This window comes from Notamacropus eugenii, chromosome 2, assembly GCF_028372415.1.
Source record: "Notamacropus eugenii isolate mMacEug1 chromosome 2, mMacEug1.pri_v2, whole genome shotgun sequence".
Lineage (NCBI taxonomy): Eukaryota > Metazoa > Chordata > Mammalia > Diprotodontia > Macropodidae > Notamacropus > Notamacropus eugenii.
In genome coordinates, this window is record NC_092873.1 from 385,095,074 (window position 1) to 385,120,695 (window position 25,622).

The 25,622-nt window shown below is 40.5% G+C and overlaps 1 protein-coding gene across 3 annotated transcripts in view; it reads left to right on the top strand.

The window, feature by feature from the left end:
* The window catches only part of ATP1A2 (ATPase Na+/K+ transporting subunit alpha 2), a 43,462-nt gene extending 33,530 nt beyond the window's left edge, over positions 1-9,932 (top strand). For all 3 annotated transcript variants that reach the window (XM_072647385.1, XM_072647386.1, XM_072647387.1), the window contains 10 exons: positions 403-539; positions 1,171-1,321; positions 1,938-2,106; positions 2,812-2,966; positions 3,307-3,430; positions 3,786-3,931; positions 4,419-4,549; positions 6,806-6,907; positions 7,085-7,176; positions 7,872-9,932. In XM_072647385.1, the coding sequence (XP_072503486.1) occupies positions 403-539; positions 1,171-1,321; positions 1,938-2,106; positions 2,812-2,966; positions 3,307-3,430; positions 3,786-3,931; positions 4,419-4,549; positions 6,806-6,907; positions 7,085-7,176; positions 7,872-7,900 (1,236 nt within the window). In that variant the 3' untranslated portion in view covers positions 7,901-9,932. The remainder of the gene's footprint in view (positions 1-402; positions 540-1,170; positions 1,322-1,937; positions 2,107-2,811; positions 2,967-3,306; positions 3,431-3,785; positions 3,932-4,418; positions 4,550-6,805; positions 6,908-7,084; positions 7,177-7,871) is intronic.
* The last annotated feature ends 15,690 nt before the right edge of the window (positions 9,933-25,622 follow it).

A 25,622-nucleotide genomic window follows, 5' to 3' on the forward strand; every position in this document is an offset into this window, starting at 1 on the left:
TACAGGCAGCCAGCAGGCTCCATGATCATTTACACCACCCTCAGTTTTCAACTTTAAAGCACAAATGACTTTCAGAACCAAGCAAGTCCTTAGAGAAGATCTTGTCCAATTCCCTCATTTCAAGGATGAGGAAATTGAGGCCTCTGAAGGGTTTACCTTGCCCAATACATACAGCTAGTGAATATCTGCCTGTATTATAACTCAGGTCTCCGGACACCTATTTCAGTATTTTTCCTACCATACAGAGCCACCCATAGGTCTAGTAATAGTCAAAGTGATAGGAACCAGACTAGACTCTGCCTTAGTATGGTGCTCCTTTGTTTCCTACCTTGGACCTCCTTTTTGGGGACTCAAATGAATTTTGATAGCATCTTTTCTATCTCTTCTTTCTTCTCCCTGTAGGTGATCATGGTGACTGGGGACCATCCTATCACAGCAAAAGCTATCGCCAAGGGTGTGGGCATCATTTCGGAGGGGAATGAGACAGTAGAGGACATTGCTGCCCGGCTAAATATCCCTGTCAGCCAGGTCAACCCCAGGTGAGGCCCCTATTGGATACCCCTGACCAGGGATGTGCTAGAAATGGCTGAACTGAGGGCAAAGTGTTAAATTTTCAGTGTGAACACTCACACCTTAAAAACTGACAAACATTACAAATCAGGGCTGGATTTTGTTGTTGTTTTGTTGGTTGTCTAGACATAAGAAAGTGTTGGAGAAAATGTGCAGCCTAAACTTAAAAGTGTGTTCTGCAAATATTTTTTTTCTCCTGGAGAGCCCATTGTTAAACATTTACCAGCACACCATTGTCTCTGACCAAATGCCATCTTTATCTGCTGCACTGGATGGATGCACCTTTCCCATCCTACACTACTACTCACAATTGAGTGCTCCATTTTGGGGCTCATAGAGCACATCCCTGGGACCTCTGAAGTCCCTATGTCTGATCTGATGAGTGACCTGCTTTGACTACCTTAGTTTATTCATGCTGAGGTTTTGAGTCTTGATGGGCACTTGCCCCTTCCCCAAAGGACAGTCCCTGTAAGGAAATGAAAAAGCTACTACTCTCCCAGAGAGTAGCAGGATATAAGAACTGAAGAATGAAGGGAGCTAAAGTTTGAGACATGGGGAGAAAGATCAACCAAATTGTATGTTGTTCCCTAACCAATCCAGGGAAGCCAAGGCCTGTGTGGTCCATGGGTCTGACCTGAAGGACATGACATCAGAGCAGCTGGATGAGATCCTTAAGAACCACACAGAGATTGTTTTTGCTCGGACTTCCCCACAGCAGAAGCTCATCATTGTGGAGGGATGTCAGAGACAGGTGGGAAAGCTGCATGAGATGAGATAGGGCAGACTTCTTAGCCATCAGGGATGAATAGAAGGTCTGTCAGACATGAGTATATAGGATGGGGAAACCAGGCCCAGGAGATAGGGAATAACTAGGATGAGGGACCATGATATCTCTCCAGGAGCATTCTTCAAGTGTTTGAAAGAGAGATCAAACATGTTCTGCTTGGTCATGGAGGAGACAACTAGTAGTAATAGACACAAGATACATTTAAGCATCCTATCAGTCTAAATTGTCTCAATTAGAACTTTAAAAAATAGAATGGACTACCTTGAGAGGAATGAATTCCTTGTCACTGGAGTTCTTCAAACAACCCCTTTGCTGGCACGTGATGGGGGGATTGTAGAGAGGTAATATGGGGTATAGTGGAGAAGGCATTGAATTTGAAGTCAGAAAGACCTGTGTGCCTCATTTTCCTCTTGGTGGGATGGGGATTGGCCTTGGCTTCCAAGATCCTGTACAGCTCTAAATATTTGATCCCATGATTCTTGTTACAAGACAGGTTAGATTAGATGCCCTCTGAGGTTCCTTCTGACTGGGATCCTGAGGCCTGGCAGAGCCTCTGCCTCTGATGGTGTTTTCTCACCAGGGTGCCATTGTGGCAGTGACTGGTGATGGGGTGAATGACTCTCCTGCACTGAAGAAGGCTGACATTGGCATCGCCATGGGGATCTCTGGCTCTGATGTCTCCAAGCAGGCAGCCGATATGATCTTACTAGATGACAACTTTGCTTCCATTGTCACTGGAGTGGAGGAGGGTGAGTAGGCTGCCCATGGCTGCTTTCCAGTTCATTCTTGGCACATTTATCCCAGTTGAGTCAGATGCCAAACAGCCATCAGGAAAACATTCTTCACTAAAATCTTACACCAAAGGCTGGAGTGAAGGGTAGAAGTCTAGATTCCTAGTCTCCTTATATCATCTTCTTCCTGACATTTCACTCCAGTTCAAATCCTTTGCCCTTTCAACCAGGATTCTAGAATTACAGTATACATAAGAGCTGGACCTGGGAGAGACCTTAGAAGTTTTGTCCAATCTCCTCATTTTACAGATGAGGAAACTGAGGCCCAAAGAGGTCAAATATCTGAAGTACCATAAACAGAGCTAGAACTGGAACACAGGACTTCTGATTTCAGATCCAATGTTCTTTTCATTATATCATATATATCCAGTAGTTCAGGTAGCTAATTATTCCAGAGCCTTCCTCAGTTCTCCTTAAATACAAGGTTTTTCTTTTTCAGAAGATCAATAGAAAATATGAGGCACATAGGGAAAATAGAGAGATGGTCATTTATCTCACTCACAATCTGCTGGCCCTGGTCTTACGCAGACCTTTTCTCAGTATCGTCCTGTTTCCTCAGAGACTATTAGATACAATACAAGGGTCTGGCCTACTTCAGGGAGTGGTGTGAGGGGGAGGGGTGGTCCCTGTGATATCCCTAATTCTGTAAGGACCTACCCACAGGCCGCCTGATCTTTGACAACCTGAAGAAGTCCATTGCCTATACTTTGACCAGCAACATCCCAGAGATTACCCCTTTCCTGCTCTTCATCATTGCCAACATTCCCCTGCCTCTGGGCACCGTGACAATCCTTTGCATTGACTTGGGCACTGATATGGTAAGTCCAGAGATGTGGCTGGGGGAAAACAGGGAGTGAAGGAATTATCCAAGGTGGGGGGTGGGGGCAACTAACTGGCCAAACTATAACTCTTGACTGATAGAATAACTAGTCTAAGAATTTTACCCAGGAGATTCCACAGGAATTCTTAATATTGTTGAATCTACCAGACTGTAAGCTCAGTAAAGGGAAGGACCCTGCTCATCTAAATTTTACATCTCTCCTAGTGCCTAACATAGCATTCTGTATACAGTAGATGCTTAATAAAAGTTGGTTGAATTGAGTTCCCATCCCCTCCCCACCCCCTTCTCAATTCAACTTCCTCCTTTCCATACTCCAGGTACCAGCTATCTCCTTGGCCTATGAGGCAGCTGAAAGTGACATCATGAAACGCCAGCCTCGGAACCCACAGACAGACAAGCTGGTGAATGAGAGGCTCATCAGTATGGCCTATGGTCAAATTGGTGAGGTTTGAGGGGACTCATTGTCTCAGAGTGGGATTAGAGTGTCATAGGATCATGGATCTTTGGAAGGGACCTCAGAGGCCTTGCTCATTTTACAAGTGAGGAAACTGAGACCATGAACATTAAGAGTCTTGGCCATGGTTGTACAGGTAGTGTCAGATGCAGAATTTGAACCCAGGTCTTCTGACTATAGTACTGGTGCTCTTTGTACTGTGCAGCTCTGGCTATTTTCCCCAATATTTGAGAAGGTTAAGCTCGCAAAATTGGCTCAAGACAGTACCCAGGTTAGTGCTGAACCTGCCCTTCTCAGTCCACGTCATGTCTTGTTTCCTTCTCTACTCCTCACCACTCACAGGCATGATCCAGGCACTGGGTGGCTTTTTTACCTACTTTGTGATCCTGGCGGAGAATGGTTTCCTGCCCTCACGGCTCCTGGGCATCCGACTCGACTGGGATGATCGCTCTAAGAATGACCTGGAGGATAGCTATGGACAGGAGTGGGTGAGTGACAAGGCAACAACGACTGTCAGGAGGTGAGAGATTTGCATGATATGGGGTGACTACCAGTGATTTGAACAGGTATCCCCTGGGTTTTTTCTCTGTCTCTCCTCATTCTGATCCTAATTCTTCACCCCATCCTCTTCTCTGTCTGTTCTCCTGCCTAACTCTACTTCCCCTCTGAGTCAACCTTCTTTTTGACTAAGCTTTCCTTCCTGACAGAGCCCTTCCCTCTTCCATTTCACCCTCCTTTCTGACTAACCCTTCCTTTCTGACTGAACTATCTCTTATGACTATACTCTCCCTGATAACATTTCTCTTTCTGCTCTCTGACCACCTCTTTGACTCCATCTTTTCCTTTGACTCCATCCATCCCTCTACCTGAATTCATCATTCCCTCTTCTGACCTTGACTTCTGTAATCCTACTTTCCCCTCTCTGACCACACCTTCCCCTCTCACTCTAACAACACTTCTGTGCCCTTTCTCCAGACCTACGAGCAGCGGAAGGTGGTGGAGTTCACATGCCACACAGCTTTCTTTGCCAGCATCGTAGTTGTACAATGGGCTGACCTCATCATCTGCAAGACTCGCCGTAATTCTGTCTTCCAGCAGGGCATGAAGTGAGCTCCCCACCACAAAGCCCATTTCAGCGCCCCCAGCCCTGGCATGATCCTACAACCCTGATTCACTCTGACCATGAGCTATCCCACCTTCCTCCGTTGAGATCAGGATCATATTTTAGTCTCTCAACTCTACCTATAGTATTGCTTGGAAGCGGGGAGGAGGAAGAAGAGGAGAAGGAGGAGGAGGAGGAGGAGGAGGAGAAATTTGGCAGTTTTAATTCTGTTTCCTGATGCTGAGTGGGTACAAATCTCTGGAAGGTGCCACACCTCTCCTTCCTTCCCCCCACCCCCTTCTGTTCATTTCTCTTCCCCTACTCTTCTTAAAAACAACAACCATAACACATAGACTCATGGAATGTTAACTCTGGAAAGGACCTTAGAGATCATTTAGTACTGCCCTTTCACGTTACAGATAAAGAAATCAAGTCTCAGAGAGAAAGTTACTTGCCCAAGGCCAAAGGTCAAAGCGTTTTCCAGGTGGACCCTTGATAGCAGACTTGACTCAAATTACTTTATGATCAGGGAACAAGACAAGGCCTCTGACCTCAGAGAGCTTCCAGATCTGTCTATGAAACAAGACATGATTAAAGAGTAAAATAAAACAGTGTGTAATAAAGTACTAAGCTGCTGGTGAAATTCAGGAAGATGAGAAGGGAAAATGAAAATATTCTTCAGTTATAAGAGGTAGATGTGAAGGGGAAAGAAATATATCTCTTAGAAACATTCCACTTTCTCTGACAAATTCAGTAAACATTTTAGTGGCTGCTATATGAAGGCACTGTGATAGGCCATGAAGATACAAAGATTAAAAAAGATACAGTCCTTGACCTCAAGGAGTTAGGTAGAGGGGGTGAGAAGAGGGAGAGGGATATAACATATCCAGGAATAAGTATAATACAAGGTTGGGTGTGATGGAAGTGTGAGATTCAGACAAAATGTTCAAGGAAAATGTGAGGAGGAAGAGCTCATTTTCAGCTGGAGGGATCAGGAAAGATGTCACCGAGAAGATTGTGCTTCAGCATAGCCTTGAAGGAAGAGAAGATTCTGAAAGTGGGGGAGGAAGAAGAAAGTGCATACTCAGCATGGAGGGTAGCCCACATGAATATATGGGGAGAGGAGATGACATCAAATTTGGTTGACCACTATTGTTGGAATTTAGAGTTCATTAAGGGAATGACCTAGTAAGTAGTAAGAGATTGGAGAGAGAGAAAGAGATGGACAAAGAAGGAGAGAGAGAGAGGGAGAGAGAGAGAGAGAGAGAGAGAGAGAGGAAAGAGACAAAGAAGGGAAAGGATGGAGAGAAAGATATAAAGAAAGAGGAGAGAGAGAAGGAGAGAGAGAAAGAGAGAGAATGGTTGTGTAAGCAATATGCCAGAGAAGATGGGATGAGATGGGATCAAGGGCACATGTAGGGGAATTGGCTTTGTTGAAGCCACAGAGACTGAGCTAAAGAATAAAAGAGTAGGTCATGGTGTCAAGAGGTTGTAGTATTCAGAGAATGGCAGAAGAGGAAGCTCACTAGGAAAAGTCTCCATTTTTTCAGTAAACTGATTCAACAGTGAAAGGTAGGAGGGATCTAAGATGACATCTTGAGGAGATAGCAGGGTTAAGAGGTTTTTTTTAAGGTTAGAGGAGACATAAAGTGCCAGTCCTGCGGTCAGAAGGACCTGAGATCAAATCCGGCAAGTCACTTAACCCCAATTGCCTCAAAAAAGAATAAAGAAAGGTTAGAGGAGACATGTTTCTTTGTAGACAATGAGGAAGGGGCCAGTAGAGAGGGAGAAACTGAAGATGAAAGTGAGAGAGACAGAGAGAGCATGACTGCTGGGGAAGTCATACAGGCAGTAAGGAATGGAATCCCACGTACAAATGTTGACATTCACTTTTGATAAAGACAAGACCCCCCCCTCAACTTCTGAGGGTACAACAGAGTAGACAAAGATGGTAAAGATGTAGCAAGGGATGTAGGAAGGGAGAAGAGAGACTTCTTAAGAAATGACCTCAATCTTCTTGGTAAAATAAGAGGTGAGGTCATCTGCTGTAAGAGAGGGAGAGAGAGAGGGTGGAGTGATGATCTTGAGGATAGGAGAAGGTGTTGAACAGCTGCTGTGGGGAGGGTGCTAGGGAATTGGTAAGAGATGAATTAAAAGGATTGCTGTGAAGTCAAACTAAATAGGATGACTGCTAGTAAACACTTGAAGTCACTGAGACCAGAAAGGAAGGTCCCCCTCTAACTATCCCTTTCTTTGCTAGAAACAAGATCTTGATCTTTGGGCTGCTGGAAGAGACGGCTCTGGCGGCCTTTTTGTCCTACTGCCCAGGCATGGGCGTGGCCCTACGAATGTACCCACTCAAGTGAGTACCCAGGAGGAGGCTGGGTGAGGCAGTCCTCTATACAGCACCAGAGGGAATGTGGGTGGGGTGTGTGTGGGGTTGTTCCTATAATCATAGCCTGGATTGCTCTTCTTTGTCCATGTCTACATCTTTACCCCATATTCTGATCCTACTCTCTTTCTCCCTCGTTCTTTACAGGGTCACATGGTGGTTCTGTGCTGTCCCCTATAGTCTCCTTATCTTCATCTATGATGAGGTTCGAAAACTCATCCTGCGGCGCTATCCTGGTGGTGAGTTTCCTCTAGCCTCAGCAACCCAGATGGTCTCCCAATCCCCTAACCACATCCCCAAATCCAGACACCTGCCACTGACTTTCAGTGCCCTCAGATCCTAGACATCCAGGGGGTTTGGGATACTTTTCTCTTTCTAGGCCTTAGAGCTGAAAATCCTGGCCTCTAATGGTCCATATTCTTCCCCGAATGGCATAGTCGATGGAGGTCTAGACTTGAAGTCTACTCTTACCTCTGACACTTAGTTGTTCAAGTCTCATGGACTCAGGTTCTTCATCCTTAAAACAAGGACGTTGTACTCAATGATTTCTAAGGTCTCTTTGGGTTCAGAATCTATCATCCTATGATCCCTGTTACTCCTGGACTTCCAATCTCTCTCTCACCTGCAATTTCAGCCTTCCAGCCCCTCCAATCTCCACCTGATTTTCAATCAATCAACAAGTGTTTACTGGGCACCTTAGATGTTCCTTACCCTGTGCTAGATACAAAGTGTTCCCATTCCTCTATCCTCTTTATACCTAACCCCCATCTCATTCTCCTGTCTAGTCCTTAATGTCTATGATCTTCTCTTCTGCTTGTTATTTCCAGTCCTTTGTTGCCCCCACCCTCCAAGGTCCATTCTACATAGCCATCACTGTCCTGAGTCCCTAAGAAATTCATCAATCTCCCTCACTCTGAATTTCTTTCTCCAACAGGCTGGGTGGAAAAGGAGACATACTACTGAGCTGAACAGAGGAGGAACCAGGCACCAAACAGATAGGGGTGTCCTGTTGGGGGGTGGGACAGGGTGGGTACATATGACACAAAGTTGTGGGAGGGTTGTGGGGAGGTGGGGGGTCAGCCCAGCCAATTGAAGTTTGGGCCAGGGTAGGGTAGGAATGGGGTTTAGGGTGACTGCCAGGTAGACCTAACTGTGAAAAATCAGTTTAGACACTAAATGTTGGGATCCCCTCTCCAGATCCCACCCCTACTGTGTACTTCTACTCTTCATGGAGGCTGGGAATCATTCCAGCCCTCCATAACTCCTAGTAGAGATCAGGTTGTAACAGCAGGTATGAGTCTTAGGGTGCTCAGGCTGGAGAGGAGACAACTGTTTAGGTCCTCAAGGACCTAGAACCACTGTGTTATCTCAGAACACTCCATTCTCTGTTACCACCTGTTTATTTTCTCTCCATCCAACTCTGTCCCCAGCAATCCCCATTTCCCTGTTCCAGACCTCAAAATCACCATCTACTTCTGCTAGTGAGAAACAGGAGTCTGTGAAACAGGAACCTAAGAATAAGCCTTCCCTGTAGGGATTCCACAAGTAGGGAACAGTGTGAAACAGGTAAAAATGCTCTAATTCAGAAAGAGACAAGGCCAAATAGATAACAAAAGAGAGGGAAGAACAACAAAGGGGGAATCTAGGAGACAGTCTAGGGATAGAATTAGCCATCAGTTTATGAAAGAAACAGACAAGGAGACAGATTGAAGAGGGATGGTGACAGTGACTTTTGGAGCATTTTGACAATTTTATCAATAAGCCTTGTCCTAGATCTGTGTTCCTATTGTAGCAGAGGGCAGGAACCCAATCAGCAGACATCCAAATTCTAAATTTTAAAAGAGTGATGTCAGATAATACTAGAAATCTTGAAAACTAGCCACACCATGAGCCAGATGTTCCCAATGACTACAAGGAGAATACAACTTCTCCTTTATATTGTTCTTTGGGGGGAGAATGCTGAGTCCTCAAGATCCTCCTAATCATGTGAAAGAAAAATTCTACCAGGTCATTAGTCCCTGAGCCCCTTTAAGACCATTCATGCCCTGTTATGGTAAATGTGCCAGGTCAACAAAACCCTCAGGAAGAAAGAGCCCAGGTTTTCAGAATAGAATTGTGGTCCCAAAGACTTGACAGTCCAAGACAGGTTTAGTGTATCACCTTGATTCAGAGTCTTTATACAAAAAGGGATAAAACCACTGCTTTAAGAATGCCCTGTGGTGTCTAGAAATGCAAGGCAATTTCTGATCAAATGCCATTCACTTCATCTGAGCACTCATCAAACTTTACACAATCCCCCTAAAATGGAGGGGTCACCTTCTCATCCCTATGGTAATTGAATTCCTTTCCCCTCCTACTACTAACCTAGTATTTTTACTCTTTGGGCATTTTCATCCTTTTTTTCCAGCAGTAGCTCAAGGAGCAAAAGCTATGCCCTACAGAAAGATTCAAAAGCATTGAACAAGTGAGAGAGAGGGAGACCAAAGGGAAAAGGGAGAGACAGAGTGGCTACAAAGGGGTAAAAACTAGTAGGTAAGGAAGAGAGGCAGATGTAGAGCCAAACCTATAACAAAATCCCAATTGATTGTTCATGTTCTTGAGTTACACCAGATAATACTATTTTTAAAATGGTGGTTGGCTGAGGCTTGAAAATTTTGTGGAAAACCACCTTAATTTGAACCCTGCCAGTTTCAAAATCATGCAAATTTGGACAAAAACCTTTTCATTACCTACGGAAAAATAAAAAGGAATTTGCTAAGTTAAATTAAATAATGACATTCATAGGATTATTGGGGGGCGTATTTAGTAGTCAAAGCAAATTATAGCCACTTAGGAGCATTTATTCACAATGAATTACTCTGAATGTGCTAATGATAAATGATTTTTATCTGTTCATTAAAGAAGTACCAAGAGACTTGGTGAATTTTTGTTAGCCTTTAGTTTGAATCACAGTATGTACTTTAAAAGTAATAAATGCATTTCCTTTTTAAAAAAATACTCTTGCTTCAGCTATCTCACTAATTCAAACTCATCTTTTCCCAAAAGAAGTTGTTTGAAGCTCTTTGTTACTGCAGCTGTATTTGACTTTTAGAGGGACAGAGTAAAGGAAAAGATTCCTTGATTCAACAAACATTTAGAAGACTCCTTCTCCGTGCAAGACATTGTGATTAGTGCTGGAGAGATACAAAGTCTAGTAAGACACCATCCCTTCCCTCATGGATCTTATAGTTAGCAGGTGGATAAGACACAAACACGAAGAACTAGAATATCCAATATTACATGATAGTACATTGTTGTACTGTCATTTTTCAATCATGCCCAACTTTTCATGATCCCATTTGGGGTTTTCTTGGCAAAGACATGGGAACAGTTTACCATTTCCTTCTCTAGCTCATTTTACAGAAGAGGAAACTGAAGCAAACAGGGTTAAATGATTTGGCCAAGGTCACACAGCTAAGAAACATCTGAGGCCAGTTTGGAACTCAGGAAGATGTGTCTTCCTGATTCCTGAATGCCCAGCATTCTATCTACTTCATCACTTAGCTGACCCCCTGGTTCTTAGGACTGGAACAGTCAAGGGAAGGTAACATTTGAGCTGTGTTTTAAAGGCTGTTTAGGACTTTGTCAGGTGAAAAAGAGGAAGGATATTAGAGGTATAAGGAAAAATGTGAGAAAGGTGCAAAGGTGTGAGTACATGTGTATGTGTTGAGGCCAGAGGTCCATATAGAGAACAGACATATTTGGCTGGAGCTGAAGTACGTGGAGGGGAATAATATGAAATAAGATAGGAAAGATAGGCTGAATGAGGAAGGGAGGAAAAGAGTGAGTGATAGGAGAGAAGGAAGGAGTGGTCGATATTGTATCACAAAAGACTGAACACTGGTCTTGGACTCAGAAGACCTGGGTTTCAGTCCTGAATCTGCTGCGCGCTAGCAAGTTGGCATTCTTCTGAATGTCAGTCTCCTTATCTATAAAATGGATATAATATTTATATTGCCTACCTCAGAAGGGCTATTGTGAAGAAAACGCAAAGATGACTTCGAAACTTGGAATCAAGAGAGACCTAACTTCAAATCCTACCTTGGACCCTTGCTAGCTGCATGACTGTAAGCAGTAGCAGCTTCTTTGAACCTCTATTTCTTCAGTCACAAAATGGACATCATAATAACACATCTCACAAATGTTATGAGGAAGAAGTGAAATAATGCATGTAAAACACTTTGTAAATCTCAAAATATTACTTAAATGTCTTCTTCTTCTACTACTGCTACTACTACTACTACTACTACTACTACTACTACTACTACTACTACTACCACTACTACTACCACTACTACTACTACTACTACTGCCACACAAACATAAGTTACTATAGAGAAAAAGGCCTTAGGAAGATCAGATAAAAATGACCTCCAGGAGCATACAGCAGCAGTTTCCTTCCTCATGACTAATAATCCTGACTCTGGACCCCCACCTCAAAAGGCAACAGAGAGTCAGAGCTCATCATGCATCTTTCCTAACTGAGTCATTCTGGGCTAGGCCTGGAGGTTCAACTGGGAACAAAATCCCATGGGGTTGCCTTGTTCTATATTGTCCCATAACAGGATGTGAACAGTCTCAAGATCAGCAGATTCCAAGGGGCTGAGGGGAAGGATCGGTTCAATCAGCGATATTGATTTGCTGCTCATACTGTGCTATAAATATTGGAGGGATGATAACAGCAATAATAATGATGATATTTCTGTTATGGCAATAGCTCCCAATTATGGGGATCTTTAAGGTTCATAAAATGGTTTTTGTCCATCAACCTGTGATGCAAAGAGTGCAAGTATTATTACCTTGATTTCACATGAGACAGATGAGATTCATAGGAATTGGAGCTAGAAGAGTTAGATTATCTGATCCAACTCCATTTGACAAATCTGAAGCAACTGAGGTTCAGAGATTAAGTGAACAGCCCAAGGTCCAACAGTAACGAGTAGCAGAGTCCAGGCTTGAACTCAGATCATTTGACTCCAAACTCAGCCGTCCTTCCATTATATAGGGAAGTAGCATGGTACAGGGGGTAACAGGCCTCAGTTTGGAATAATGGAACTGAGTTCAAATTCTGATTCTGCTATTTACCATCTAGGGGAGTTTAGGCAAACCACTTTCCCTCTCTGGGTCTCAGATTCCTCATCTGTAAAATGAGAAGGTTCGATTAGATGACCTCTGAGGTCCCTTCTGGTGCTCAAACTATGATTTAGATCTCTCTTTCAATTCTGTATCACAGCCCAATGACTTCCTCAAGGTCACAGAACTAGTGCCAGAGCTGGGACTTGGGCCCAGGTTCCTAAATCTCCTGGCCTCCAGTTATAGTACTTTTTTCCAGTGCACTAACTGTGTGGTCCCCTCTTCAGTGTTAAACCTTAGAAAAGAAACAGATATTTGTCAATAAAATCAAGACAAAGTGAAGAAAAGAGAGTTCTAGATTCAAATCCCTAGGTGGAGGCAAAGTTCAGGAAGGGTGAGTTGGGAAAAGATCTATGGTCCGATGTGGGGAAGTGTGATCCCAAAAGTATTAGGGGAGGAAGGTCAGAAGAGGCAGTGAATAGCAATAATCTCCACAGAATCAGACTTAAATCTGCAAAGTATCTCTGATGCTACCTAGTCTTAACTCTTCATAAATGAGGAAACTGAGACCCAGGAAAGTTTAGTGACTTTCCCAAAGTTATACAAGTAATGAACAGAAGTGCCTGAAATTGAACTCGGATTCTCAGACACCAAATCCAGCATTCTTTCCATTGGACCCCACTATGTTCTGCCTTTGCCATTCTCCCCAAAGACCTTAGGATGGTAGAGGGGAAGTTGTCTGCCCTTACCATGCTCTCTCAGAGTCTTAAAAAGCTAGGACATAATAGAGATTCATGGTTTCATATATAATCTTTTCTTTTTCATTCTGCTTTGTATATGGGAACATGAGGGGAGGAGTGTTTCTTAAATACAGAACTAAGAAAACAAACAAATAAAAAAAAAACCTAGGGCTCATAGGGTTTAGGGACCACAAACTTTTTTAACATGGAGGTGGCAGGAGAGTGTTACCATGGCCTAGCACATACACAGACCCTACAGATTCGCTCAGCTGATGCTACTGCCTCACTTTTGGAATCTATTTCAATCATAAGACCAATGTGGTATAAAGCAGGGGAGTGTATGCTCCTTAGGTATTAAGGAAAATATATGTATGTTTGTTCATGCTGTGATTTTGAAATAAATATCCATTTGTAAAAGCTTTAAAAAAGGAAGAGCTGGGGCAAAATGGTTAGAGATTATAATGATTCTCCATTTTTCCCTCATTCTAAACTGAAACTGCAAATAAAGCCAAACCAAAATAATATGTTTGAACCAAGGGAAACCAGATCAACATAAGAACCTTAAGGGCTAAGTGGATAGAAACCTCTTTGTCATAAGGTACCTACTGTTAGAGACTACTTAGGCAGTGGACACTGCAGATGAGAAATACAAGGGCCTCAGCAACTGGGTTAGGAGACAAGGGAAGGTTCTTAAAGATCAAACTGGAGGCCTGAGAGAAGGAAAAATCATTGATTGGAGACTCTGGGAAAAGACGTGAGGGAGGGAAGGATTATAGATCACTCGTTCCACCTGCCCAAAGCGTGTGATGATGTCAATAGTCAAGGCAGTGACCCTTACAATACATGTCATCATAGAATCACAAAATCTTGGACCTAGAAGAGATATCAGGGGTCATATAGGCTGACTAAAACCTAAACAAGAATCCTCCCTGAAGACCTTTAACTAATGGTTGTTTAGCTTCACCTTGAAGACCTCTGTAGATGAGAAATTTCCTATCTACTGGGGAAACTCATTCCACTTTGGGACACTATCCTGATCACCCACCTCTGGATAGCCTCCAGTTGGTTAATATTCTTCCTAAATGTGGCACACTGAAAAGAGATCCCCAGACCCCAAATGTGATCGAACTAGGAAGAGAGAGGAGGAAAAGGAAAAGAAGAAACTATTCTTTACATCCTCTGGGACTTTCAGATACACTGTTTTTTTGCTCCTTAGTAAATATATTGGGTTTTTGCATTTAATAAAGTAGTTTTTTTTTAAATTTTGATGCACGTTGTAAATACTTTGTATGTAACACATAAACACATAATTGGTCTTTAGTCATTAGAACTGGTGTTCCAATCTTTTGACATTAGATTTGTTATGGAAAAGGCAACTTATTGATTCAGTAACTATTGAACAAGCAGTCCCAAATCACCAAAACACAACAACTGCCTTTGTTGATTATCAGAGACTTTGCCAGTTCCTTCTTCATGGTTTATTTATGTTCTGCAGATGCATAAAATATACCCAACTATAGTGAGAATGCTAAAGTATTTGATGACTGCATAGAATACCATTATCTATTTAAAATATGCTACCAACACAATAATAGTTGCAAGAACAATTCATATCAAATGTGCCAATTTTTAAGGAGTCAGATACATCTATTATGATTTTACCTAGCAAATAGAGTTAAGTATGTTTTCCAAATTGAATGAGATGTACCCAAAACCTTGTTAAGCACTTAATATATATGGCTAACATCAAACTATATGACTCCACTAAAAAATAAATTAAACAGCTCTTAGATTTTGTGGCATCTTTTTCCAATAATATCACATCTTTTGGATTTGATAAGTATAAAATTCTCAACATGTGCCAAAGAAAGAGAGAGACAGAAGGCTTTAAGCTTAAATCCAGATGTCACATTGAATCAGTGGAAGAAGATGATACCTTGGTCTCTTCCAGGCATGACTCATCAAGCATAATGATTTTAAGGAGTAGTCTTCCACTGAATATGTTAAAAGACTTACTGGCGTTCTGAAATCAGAGCTAAATAGGACAAACACATTTAAAGCAATTAACACCTACATAATACCAGTTTGTACGCATCTAGAATTGTGAAAATGGACTGTCAGAGATCTGGAAAGTATCCTAACAGTATTTATAAAAAAATAAGGCCTAAGGTAGCTATAGAAGGATGAATTCTAAACCTGAAAAGGGGTGAGGAGCGAGGCAACAGTTGATAGACATTTTTAGAGCACATGATAAGCAGTCAGAAATACTTTTGGAATAAGTAGATATCACTTCCCTGAGAAACAGTAAGAAGCTGTTAATTGGTATACCTCATTGGCTTTGTCAACATAACCAAAAGTGATTTATCTGTGGATGGAGCCTATGAAACAAAGAAGATTCAAGAGGAAGAACAAAAGGCCCTCCATGCTCAAAGAAACAGCAAGCAAATGGCTGTTATGTCAGTCAACAAGTATTTATTAAGCATTACTATATGCCAGACACATCTGTGGAAATGAAGGGGGTTGATCATAACCATCAGGAATTGAATATAAGAAATTACACAGGGGTTATTTACAAGGAGCCCAGACTCAGTGATCAATATAGATTATGCTATGAAACACATCATTATAGGCTACAAAAATTTAGCACTTCTCAAATATCTAGCTAGATTCTGATATTCCCAGAGGAGATAATGGGTAGGAGCATAAACCACAAAAATACATTATTATTATTATCATTATTATAGAAGGCCTTTAAAATTAAGTCCACTTCCCCTGTACCTAACAAATACCTCTCAGATACCTAACCTGGTGGCTAAATGTTCATTATCTTTTATAAGCTAAATGATGATAAATCTTCATACTACAAATACAAACTTTGAGGTAACCTTGATTACTCAACAAACAATTTATGTTGGAACCTAAGCATTATTACAGATGAAACTGTGACCCTCAATCACCTGAATATAACATTGATTCATATAAAATTTTACAACAATATTTAAAATTATATGCTAAATATTCCTACTCTACAAGTTATGTCAAATGAAAAGCTTTTAAAATATGGAGGCCTCCCAGAAGAAATCAAAACTGTGTGGGAACAGAGTGAAGCATGTATCATCCCTGTTACACTGTCTGCTAATGAAGTTGCCCCAAGGATGCTTTCAGTGAGCTTGGAGAAGATGAGTATACATCCCAATTTTTTCAGTCAATTACCAAAAGAAATTATTTTATGGCCCTATGTAAGACTCTGCAAAAGATTGCCATCCCAAGGGAGCAGGGGTCCTTCCTAGGTAAGGACTAGAGGGCAGACCAGGAGAAAAATGGCTACACCTCTCCCCAGATCACATCACCTTGGACACATCAAAGACTTTCAGACTCCTGGAACTAAGTCTGAAAACAGTAGTGCAAAAAAACCTGAAGCATAGGAAAGTGCTCAACTTTAACATAAAGTCCCAAATCAAGAAACAGGGTGGAAAAATGAGCAAGCAACAACAGCAACAAAAGAATCTGACCATAATACGTTACTGTGAAAGGAAACTACTATAGAAAGAAGATCAAGACACATTCAAAGGAAGACAATAATATGAAAACAGCTACAAAGTTTCAAAGGAAAAAATGTTAATTGGACACAAGCCCAACAAGAATTCTTGTAAGAGCTAGAAAATTATTTTCAAGTGACAGATGAAAAATTGGGTAATGAAATGAGAGCAAAGGAAAAAAATTATGAAGAGACAATTAAAAGAGGTACAAAAATGCCAAAGAAAATAACACCTTAAAGAACTGGCCAAATGGATAAGAGGTACAAAACTTCACTCATGAAAATAACTCCTTAAAAAACATAATTGGCCAAATATAAAAAGAGGTTTAAAAGCTCATTGAAGAAAATAATTTCTTAAAAATTAGAATTGGGCAAATGGAAGCTAATGATTTCATGAGACCTCAAGAACCAATAAAAAAACAAGGTCAAAAGAATGAAAAGAGAGAAAAAAATATGAAATGTCTCATTGGAAAAGCAACTGATCAGGAAAAAAAGATCAAGGAGAGATAATTTAAGAATTATTGGACTACCTGAAAATCATGATCAAAGAAAGAGCCTAGACATATTTCAAGAAATTATAAAGGAAAATTGCCCCAATATCCTAGAACCAAAAGATAAAAAAGAAAAGAATCCACTGATCACTTGAAAGAGATCCCCAAATGAAAATTCCTAGGAATATTATAACTAAACTCCAGAGTTCCAAGATCAAATAGAAAATACTTCAAACAGCCAAAAGAAAACCATTCAAATATTATGGAACCACAGTCGATGTCACACAAGATTTAGCAGTTATCACATTAAAGGAGCAGAGAGCTTAGAATATGATATCCTAGAAGGCAAAAGAGCTAGGATTACAACAAAGCATAACTTATTCAACAAAACTGAGTCTAATCCTTCATGGGGAAAAAAATGAATATTTAATGAAATAGAGGAATTTCAAACATTCCTGATGAAAAGACCAGAGCTAAATAGAAAATCTGACATTTAAATACAAGATTCAAGAGAAGTATAAAAAGGTAATAGTGAAAGAGAAATCAAAAGGGACTCAATAAGGTTAAACTGTTTATATTTCTCTATGGGAAGATGATACATATAACTTATAATAATTTTATCATTATTAAGGCAATTAGAAAAATTCTGCATAGAGAAAGGGTGCCAAAGTGAGTCAATTACATAGAGATGATATAAGAAAAAGAGAGATCATAGAAGAAGAGAGAAGAGTGGAGAAAACTATCTCATATGAAAGAGGCACACAAGGAAGAGCTTTTATAGTAGAGGAGAAAATGGTGACAGTGGGAGGCAGGCAATGCTTGAATCTTACTTCTAAACTGGTTCAAAGAGGAAAATATATATGTATACACATACACTCAAGTACTCAACTGAATATAGAAATCTATTTTACTCAAATGAGAAGTGGGAGGGAAAGGTAATAAGAGAAGGGGGGTAGTGATAAAAGGGAGAGTAGATAAAAGAAGGCAGTTGGTCAGAAGCAAAACAGACTTTAGAGGAGGAACAGGATAATGAGAGAGAAGTATTAACAGAAGAAAATAGAATAGAGGGAAATGCATAATTAATAAACATAATTGTGAATGGGAATGAGATTGTCAGTCATAAAATGAAAGCAGAATAGTGGATTAGAAACCAGAATCCAATAATATGTTGTTTACAAGGGACACATTTGAAATAGACAGACAAATGCAGAGTTAAGATAAGGGGCTTGAGCAGAATCTGTTATGCTTTAGATGGTGTAAAAAAAAAAAAAGACAGGAGTAGCAATCATGATCTCAGACAAAGAAAAAGGAAAAATAGACCTAAATAAAAGAGATGAACAAGGAAATTACATCTGACTAAAAGATATCATAGACAAGAAAGTAATATCAATATTAAATATATATACACTAAATAGCATAGTATCCAAATTCTTAAAGGAAAAGTTAAATGAATTACAGGAGGAAATAGTAAAACTATAGGAGTGAGGAACCTCAACTTTCTCCTCTCAGAGCTAGATAAATCTAACCATAAAATAATAAGAAAGACTTTAAAGAGATGAATGAAATTTTAGAAAAGTTAGATATGATAGACCTATAGGGAAAGTTGAATGGGAATAGAAAGGAGTATACCTTTATCTCATCTGTACACAACACCTTCACAAAAACTGACCATGTATTAGGACATAAAAACCTCACAACCAAATGCAAAAAAGCAGAAAAGTATTAAATGCAACCTTTTCAGATCATAATGCAATAGAAATTATATTCAATAAAGGGCCATAGAAGCACAGATTAAAAGTTAGTTGTAAACTAAATAATTCTAAAGAATGAGTGCATCAAAAAAAAACCAAAATAATAGAAGCAATCAATAATTTCATTGAAGAGAATTACAATAATGAGGCAGCACACCAAAATTTGTGGGATGCAGCCAAAGCAGTACTTAGTGGAAATGATGAGTATATTGAATATAGAGAAACATGGAAAGATTTTTGTAGTCTAATGCAGAATGAAGCAAACAGAGCCAAAGAGACAATATTCACAATGACTACAACTTTACAAACAGAAAGAATAAGCACAAAAAGTATCAAAAGTGAATGTTGCATTTTGGAGGGGATGTGGAAAAATTGGGACACTAATGCACTTGGTGGAGTTGTAAACTGATCCAATCACTCTGGAAAGCAATTTGAAACTATGTCCAAAGGATGATAAAACTATGCATACCCTTTGACCCAGTAATACCATGCTAGGTCTACACCCCAAAGAGATCAAAGGAAAAGGACCCATATATAGAAAAATATTTTAGCAGCTCTTTTTGTGGTGGCAAAGAATTGGAAATTGAGGGGATGTTCATCAATTGGGGAATAACTGAACAAGTTGTGGTGTATTGAATGTGATGGAATACTATTGTGCTATAAGAAATGATAAGCAGGATACTTGCAGAAAACCTAGAAAGACTTACATGAATTGATGCAAAGTGAAATGAGCAGAACCAGGGAAACATTGTATGTACATAGTAACAACAATGCTGCATGATGATCAACTTTGAATGACTTAGCTATTCTCTGCATTGCAATGATTCTAAGCTATTTCAAAGGATTTTTAATGAAAAATGCTATCCCCCTACAACAAAAGAAATGATGTAGTCTGAATACTGATGGAAGCATTTTTTTTATTTTATTATTCTTGGTTTTTTTTATCAGTTTTCTTTTGCAACATGGCTAATATGGAAATGTTTCTTATGGCTGCATATGTATAATTTATATTAAATTGCCTGTTCAAGGAGAAGGGAGGGGAGAGTGGGAAGGAGGAAATTTGGAATTCAAAATTTTTTTAAATAAATGCTAAAATTCTTATTTACATGTAATTGAGAAAATTTCAGTTTTAAGAAAGTGAATGTTTCAAAGTTATCAATTAATCAATAAACATTTAGTAAGTACCTGCTTTGTGCAAGGCACAGCGCTAAATGCTGGGGATTCAAAAAGGCAAAAGACAGTCCCTGCCCTGAAGGAGTTTACAATCTAATGGGGGAAACAACAGGCAAATAAATATATACAAAGCAAACTATACGTAGAATAAATAGGAAATAATTAACAGAAGGAAGGCATTGAATTAAGAAGGATTGGAGAAGGCTTCCTGTAGAAAGTGGGAATTTAGTTGGTACTTAAAGGAAGTCAGAGAGGTCAGTAGTTGGAGTGGAGGAAGGAAAGTGTTCCAGTCATGGAGACAGCTAAAAAGAATGCCCAAAGTAAAAAGATGGCGTGTCTTGTTCATGGAGGCCAGTGTCACTAGATCAAATAGTACCTACCTGTCAGGAAATAATGTGTAAGAAGACTGGAAAGCAGGATGTGCCTAGGTTATGAAAGGCTTTGAATGTCCAACAGAATTTTATATTTGCTTCTGGAAGCAAGAGGAAGTCACTGGAGTTTATTGAGTGGGAGGAATGGAGGTGGGGATTTGTGTGTTTGTCCTTCATTTGCCAAAGAAGACTATATCATCAGAGAAATAATGACAAGACTTGAGCTTGACTTTGTTTTGAGTGAGGGAGGACTGTGCAGGTCACCAGCCTCACTTCTCCAGAACCATCTGAATCTAGTGACCAGATATTCATCAGGATGACTGAGGATGACCCAGGATGAGACAGTTGGGGTTAAGTGACTTGCCCAAGGTCACACAGATAGTGAGTGTCAAGAACTCAGGTCCTCCTGACTCCTGCACTGGTGGTCTATCCACTGCACCACCTAGTTGCCCCTTAAGTGATGGCCAGAGTCACACAGCAAGTGCCTGAGGGTGGATTTGAACTCAGGTCCTCCTGACTCCAGGCACAATGCTCTATATACTGCACCACCTAGCTGCTCACGAAGGTGGGGACGGAAAATGATCAGACCTGTACCTTAGGAAAATCAGTTTAGTACCTGAATAGAAGATGGATTGGAGTGAGGGGACATTAGGCAGGTAAACCCATTGGCAGTCTATTGCAATAATCCAGGTAGAGGGTGAAATCAACAGACCTTGGCAACAACTTGGATACAAGAAATGAAAGGTAGTGAGGAGTTGATGATAAATAGCCCCTTCATTGTGAGCCTGAAGGACTGGGAAGATAGTGTTGCCCTCTACAATAGTAGGAAAAGTAGGAGAGGGGTTTGGGGAGGGTTTAGAGGGAAAGACATTGAGTTGTATTTTGGACATACTGAGTTTAAGATACTTATTGAATGTCCAGTCTGAGATGTCTGAAAAGCAGTTGAAGACATAGGACTGGACATCAGCAGAGAGGCTAGGGCAAGGATGAGTAGATTTGAGAATCATTAGCACAGAGATGGTAATTAAATCTGTGAGAGTTGATGAGATCACCAAGGTGAAATAGTATAGAGGGAGAAGAGGGTCCAGGACAGAACTTTGAGGAATATTTATGAGTAGAAGGTGTGATCTGGAAGAGGATTCGGCAAAGGAGACAGAGAAGGAATTGTCAGATAGGTAATGGGAGAACCAGGATGAGAGTAGTACCCTGAAAACCTAGAGAGAAAAGAGCATCAAGGAGGACAGAGTGATCAACAGTGTCAAAAGCTGCGGAGAGGTCAAGGAGAACGAGGAATGAGAAAAGGCCATTGGATTTGTCAACCAAGAGATCATTAGTAACTCTGGAGACAGCAGCGTCCATGAAATAAGGACAGAAGCAGTATTGTAAGGGATTAAGAGTGAGGGGCAAGAATGCTGAAGCACCTATAACAGGCCTTTTCAAGGAGTTTAACTACAAAGAGCAGAAGAGATATAGGAAAATAGTGGGATGGAACAAATAAAGATATTTTGAAGATGAGGGAGGCAGGGGCATGTTTGTAGGCAGTAAGAAATGAGATAGTAGGCAGGGAGAGAATGAAAATGAGTGAAAGAGTGGGGATGGCAGAGGGGGCATGGTTCCAAAGAAAAGAGAAGCCCCTTACACCCCGACCCCACCTCACCTCAACTCAGATCACCTCAAACTTTTGCAGAGGTGGGAAGACTAAAAGTGCAGGATGCAATAATAATAATAAAAGAATTTATATAATAACACTTTAAAGTTTGCCTCTTAGAGGTTCTGATCTCCATTGATCCTCACAACAAGCTTGGGATTATTCTCATTTTACAGAGAAAGTGACTGAGATAAATAGAGGTAAAGTGACTTTGCTGAGGGTCACTCAGCTATTAAGTATCTGAGACAGGGCTTGAACTCAGGTCTTCCCAACTCCACGTCCAGCATTCTATCCAATGAGCTACCTAGCTGCACATAGTTTCACATTTTTTTCAATGTATAGATCCATTTTGCTTTTTTCTCTTCTTTTTTTTTGTCTTTAAAAATATTATTTGTTATATGAGATGATTCACTGACAGGGGAAGGCGAGGGACATTAGGAGACATTTTGTTAAGGTAAACAAAAAATAAGTTAAACTTACTTTTAAAAACAAGTGCAAATTAAACTCTTAAACTGTGGGATTTCATATGGTTTGTTAATAATGCTCATGACACATACACCCATTCTCTTTATTTCTCTTAGATAGAATACCCTCTAGTGAAATGATACACTTCCTCCAGTCTCACCTCTAAGAGTATGTGCTGTTTTTCTTATATTCAATCCAAAAACACACTTCTGAGCACTTACTATATGCTATAAAAATGATGAACAAGACAAGGCGTTTATCTTCAAAATATTCACAATCTAATAACAGTTAGGAATAAAGCATAGTGTAAAGACACATGAAAAGCAAGAGGAAAAAAGCCATGAGTTCACAGGAAGAAGGAATCACTTTGGACCATTGGAATGGTGGAAGCAACAGGTGACAATGACAGCCAAGTGCTACTGCTTCTTTTAGGTCCTAATAAGATAGAAGAGGGTGGGTAGATGGCACATAGGTGGCACAGTAGCTAGAGAACTGGGCCTGGAGTCAGAAGACTCATCTCATTCCATTAGCTTTCCTGAGTTCAAATTTGGACTCAGACACTTCCTAGCTCTATGACCCTGGACAAGTCACTTAACCCTGTTTGCCTCAGTTTCTTCATCTGTAAAATGAGCTGGAGAAGGAAATGGCAAACCATTCCAGTATCTTTGCCAAGAAACCCCAAAATGGAGTTACAAAGAGTCAGACACAGTTGAAATAACTGAACAACAACAAAAATGAGCTGGAAAATGGCAAACTACTCCAGTATCTTTGCCAAGATTAATCCCAAGTGGGGTCACAAAGAGTTGGACACAACTGAAATGACTGATAACAACAACAACAAAATAGAAAAGCTTCAAGTACAGGTTCAGCAGTGTACTCTACATTAACTGGTTTATTAGGACCAAGCTAAGTTCAGAGAGGTTTATCACCAGAAGGTTGGCTCCTAGGTGATGAATTTTTGTGGTCATGGCAACTCAAGATTTTTAACTAACGCATGAAGGACTTGCTACTTTTGTTGGTGGATGAAGTGCCCACGCCTATGAAATAGTTTGAAGTATGGAAGAAGTAAAAAGACTATGTACTGACCCCTTGTCATTTGGGTACACATCCTGAGAGATGTTTGTTTTTCTTCTTTTCTTTTTTACAGCAGTGGTTATAACAATGGCTTTTTACTGAGTTAACTCAGACATAGTTGCAGGAGCACTACATCTGAATAAGAGAAATTGGGTTTAAAACTTTGATCTATCTACTACCTGGGTGAACTTAGGTAAGTGATCCAGCAATACCACTTCTAGGGCTGTATCCCAAAGAGATTATACAAATGGGAAAAGGATCTACATGTACAAAAATATTTATAGCAGCTCTTTTTATGGTGGTGAAGAACTGGAAACTGCGGGGATGCCCATCAACTGGGAAGTGACTGAACAAGTTGTGGTATATGAATGTAATGAAATACTATTGTGCTATAAGAAATGAAGAGCAGGTGGACTTCAGAAAAACCTGGGAAGACTTATATGAACTGATGCTGAGTGAGGAGAGTAGAACCAGAAAAACACTGTATACAGTTACAGCCACATTATGTGATGACTAACTTTGATAAACTTGATTCTTCTCAGCAATGCAAGGTTCTAAGACAACTCTAAAAGGCACATGATGGAAAATGCTACCCACATCCAAAGAAAAAATTATAGTCTGAATGCAGATCAAAGTACACTATTTGCTGTCTCTTTTTTGTTTTGTTTTATTTAATTTCTTCTTTCTCATGGTTCATTCCTTTGGTTATAATTCTTCTTTACAAGATGTGTGTGTGTGTGTGTGTGTGTTCGTCCTTCATTGCCAAAGAAGACCATGCCATCAGAGAAATAATGGCATGGCTTGCACTTGACTTTGTTTTAAGTGAGGGATGGCTGTGCAGGTCCCCATCCTCACTTCTCCTCCAGAGCCATATGAATCCAGTGACCAGATATTCATCAGGATGACTGGAGATGACCCAGGATGAGGCAACTGGGGTTAAGTGACTTGCCTAAGGTCACACAGCTAGTGAGTATCAAGTGTCTGAGGTGAGATTTGAACTCAGGTCCTCCTGACTCCTGCACTTGTGCTCTATCCATTGCATCACCTAGCTGCCCTCTTCTTTACAATATGACTAATGTGAAAATATGTTTAATATGAATGTATATGTAGAGCCTGTCAGATATCAGATTGCATGCTATCTTGGGGAGAGAGAAGGGAAGAGAGGGGGAGAAAATTTAAAACTCAAAAGTTTGTGGAGCTGAATGTTGTAAACTAAAAATCAATAAATAAATTTTTAAAAAAAGAAACTTAGGTAAGGCCCAGTTTCTTCAGGTATAAGATGAGGTCAGGTGGACCAGATGATGGAGGCAGTGTAGTATGGTGGATTCATCTCCCTGTTCTGCTATCTGAGAAACTTCAGGCAGGTCACTCAGCCTTTAGTTTTCTCATCTGTAAAATGGGAGACTTGGACTACATGGACTAAGACCCTTGGACTAAACCCTAAGGTCCTTTAATTCTCCAAATCTAGGATCCTAGAAGTTCTAAAGCTCCAACCTGACCTATCGCTTGACATTCGTTTCAATCAGACTTACTCATTCATGTGGTCAGGCAATAATAGTTAGAGGATGACAGCTTTATAGTTGAAAGGGACCTTAGAAATTCACCTAATTCAGCCCCTCAATTATATAGATGAGGAAACACGTCTTGAGAAATGGACAGACTTGAGCCAGATTATTTCCTTTTGAGCCTAGGTTCTTTCCCTTGTACTTCAGAGTTTCAGTCTTAAAACCTCATAATTTAGTCATGGGACTGTAGATTTCAAACTGGAAGAAACTTAATAAAAATTTTGTAGTTCAGTCATGTCCAAATCTTCGTGACTGCATTTGAGGTTTTCTTGGCAGAGACACTGGAATGGTTTGCCATTTCCTTCTCCAGCTCATTTTGCAGATGAGGAAACCAAGGTCATTAGGGTTAAGTGACTTGCCCAGGATAACACAACTAGTAAGTGTCTGCTGCTGTATTTAAACTCATGTCCTCCTGAATCCAGGGCTAGGTTCCATCTGCTGTACCACCTAGCTACTCATCTTAAAAGTAATAGCTAGTGCTTATATAGCACCTACTCAGTGCCAAGAACTTCATAAATATTATCTCATTTGGACCTCACCCCATGGGAAAGGGAGAGAGCTATTGTCCCCATACAGAGGAGGAAACTGAGGCAAACAGACTTGCCTTAGGGTCTTACCTTGTATTAGGATCATACAACTAGCAAGCATCTGAGGCTGAACTTAAACCCAGGTCTTCCTGCTTCCAGGTCCAGTGCTCTATCCACTGTATGAGCTGGCTAACCCCCAACTGTCAAGATCACCTAGCCCAGACATGTCA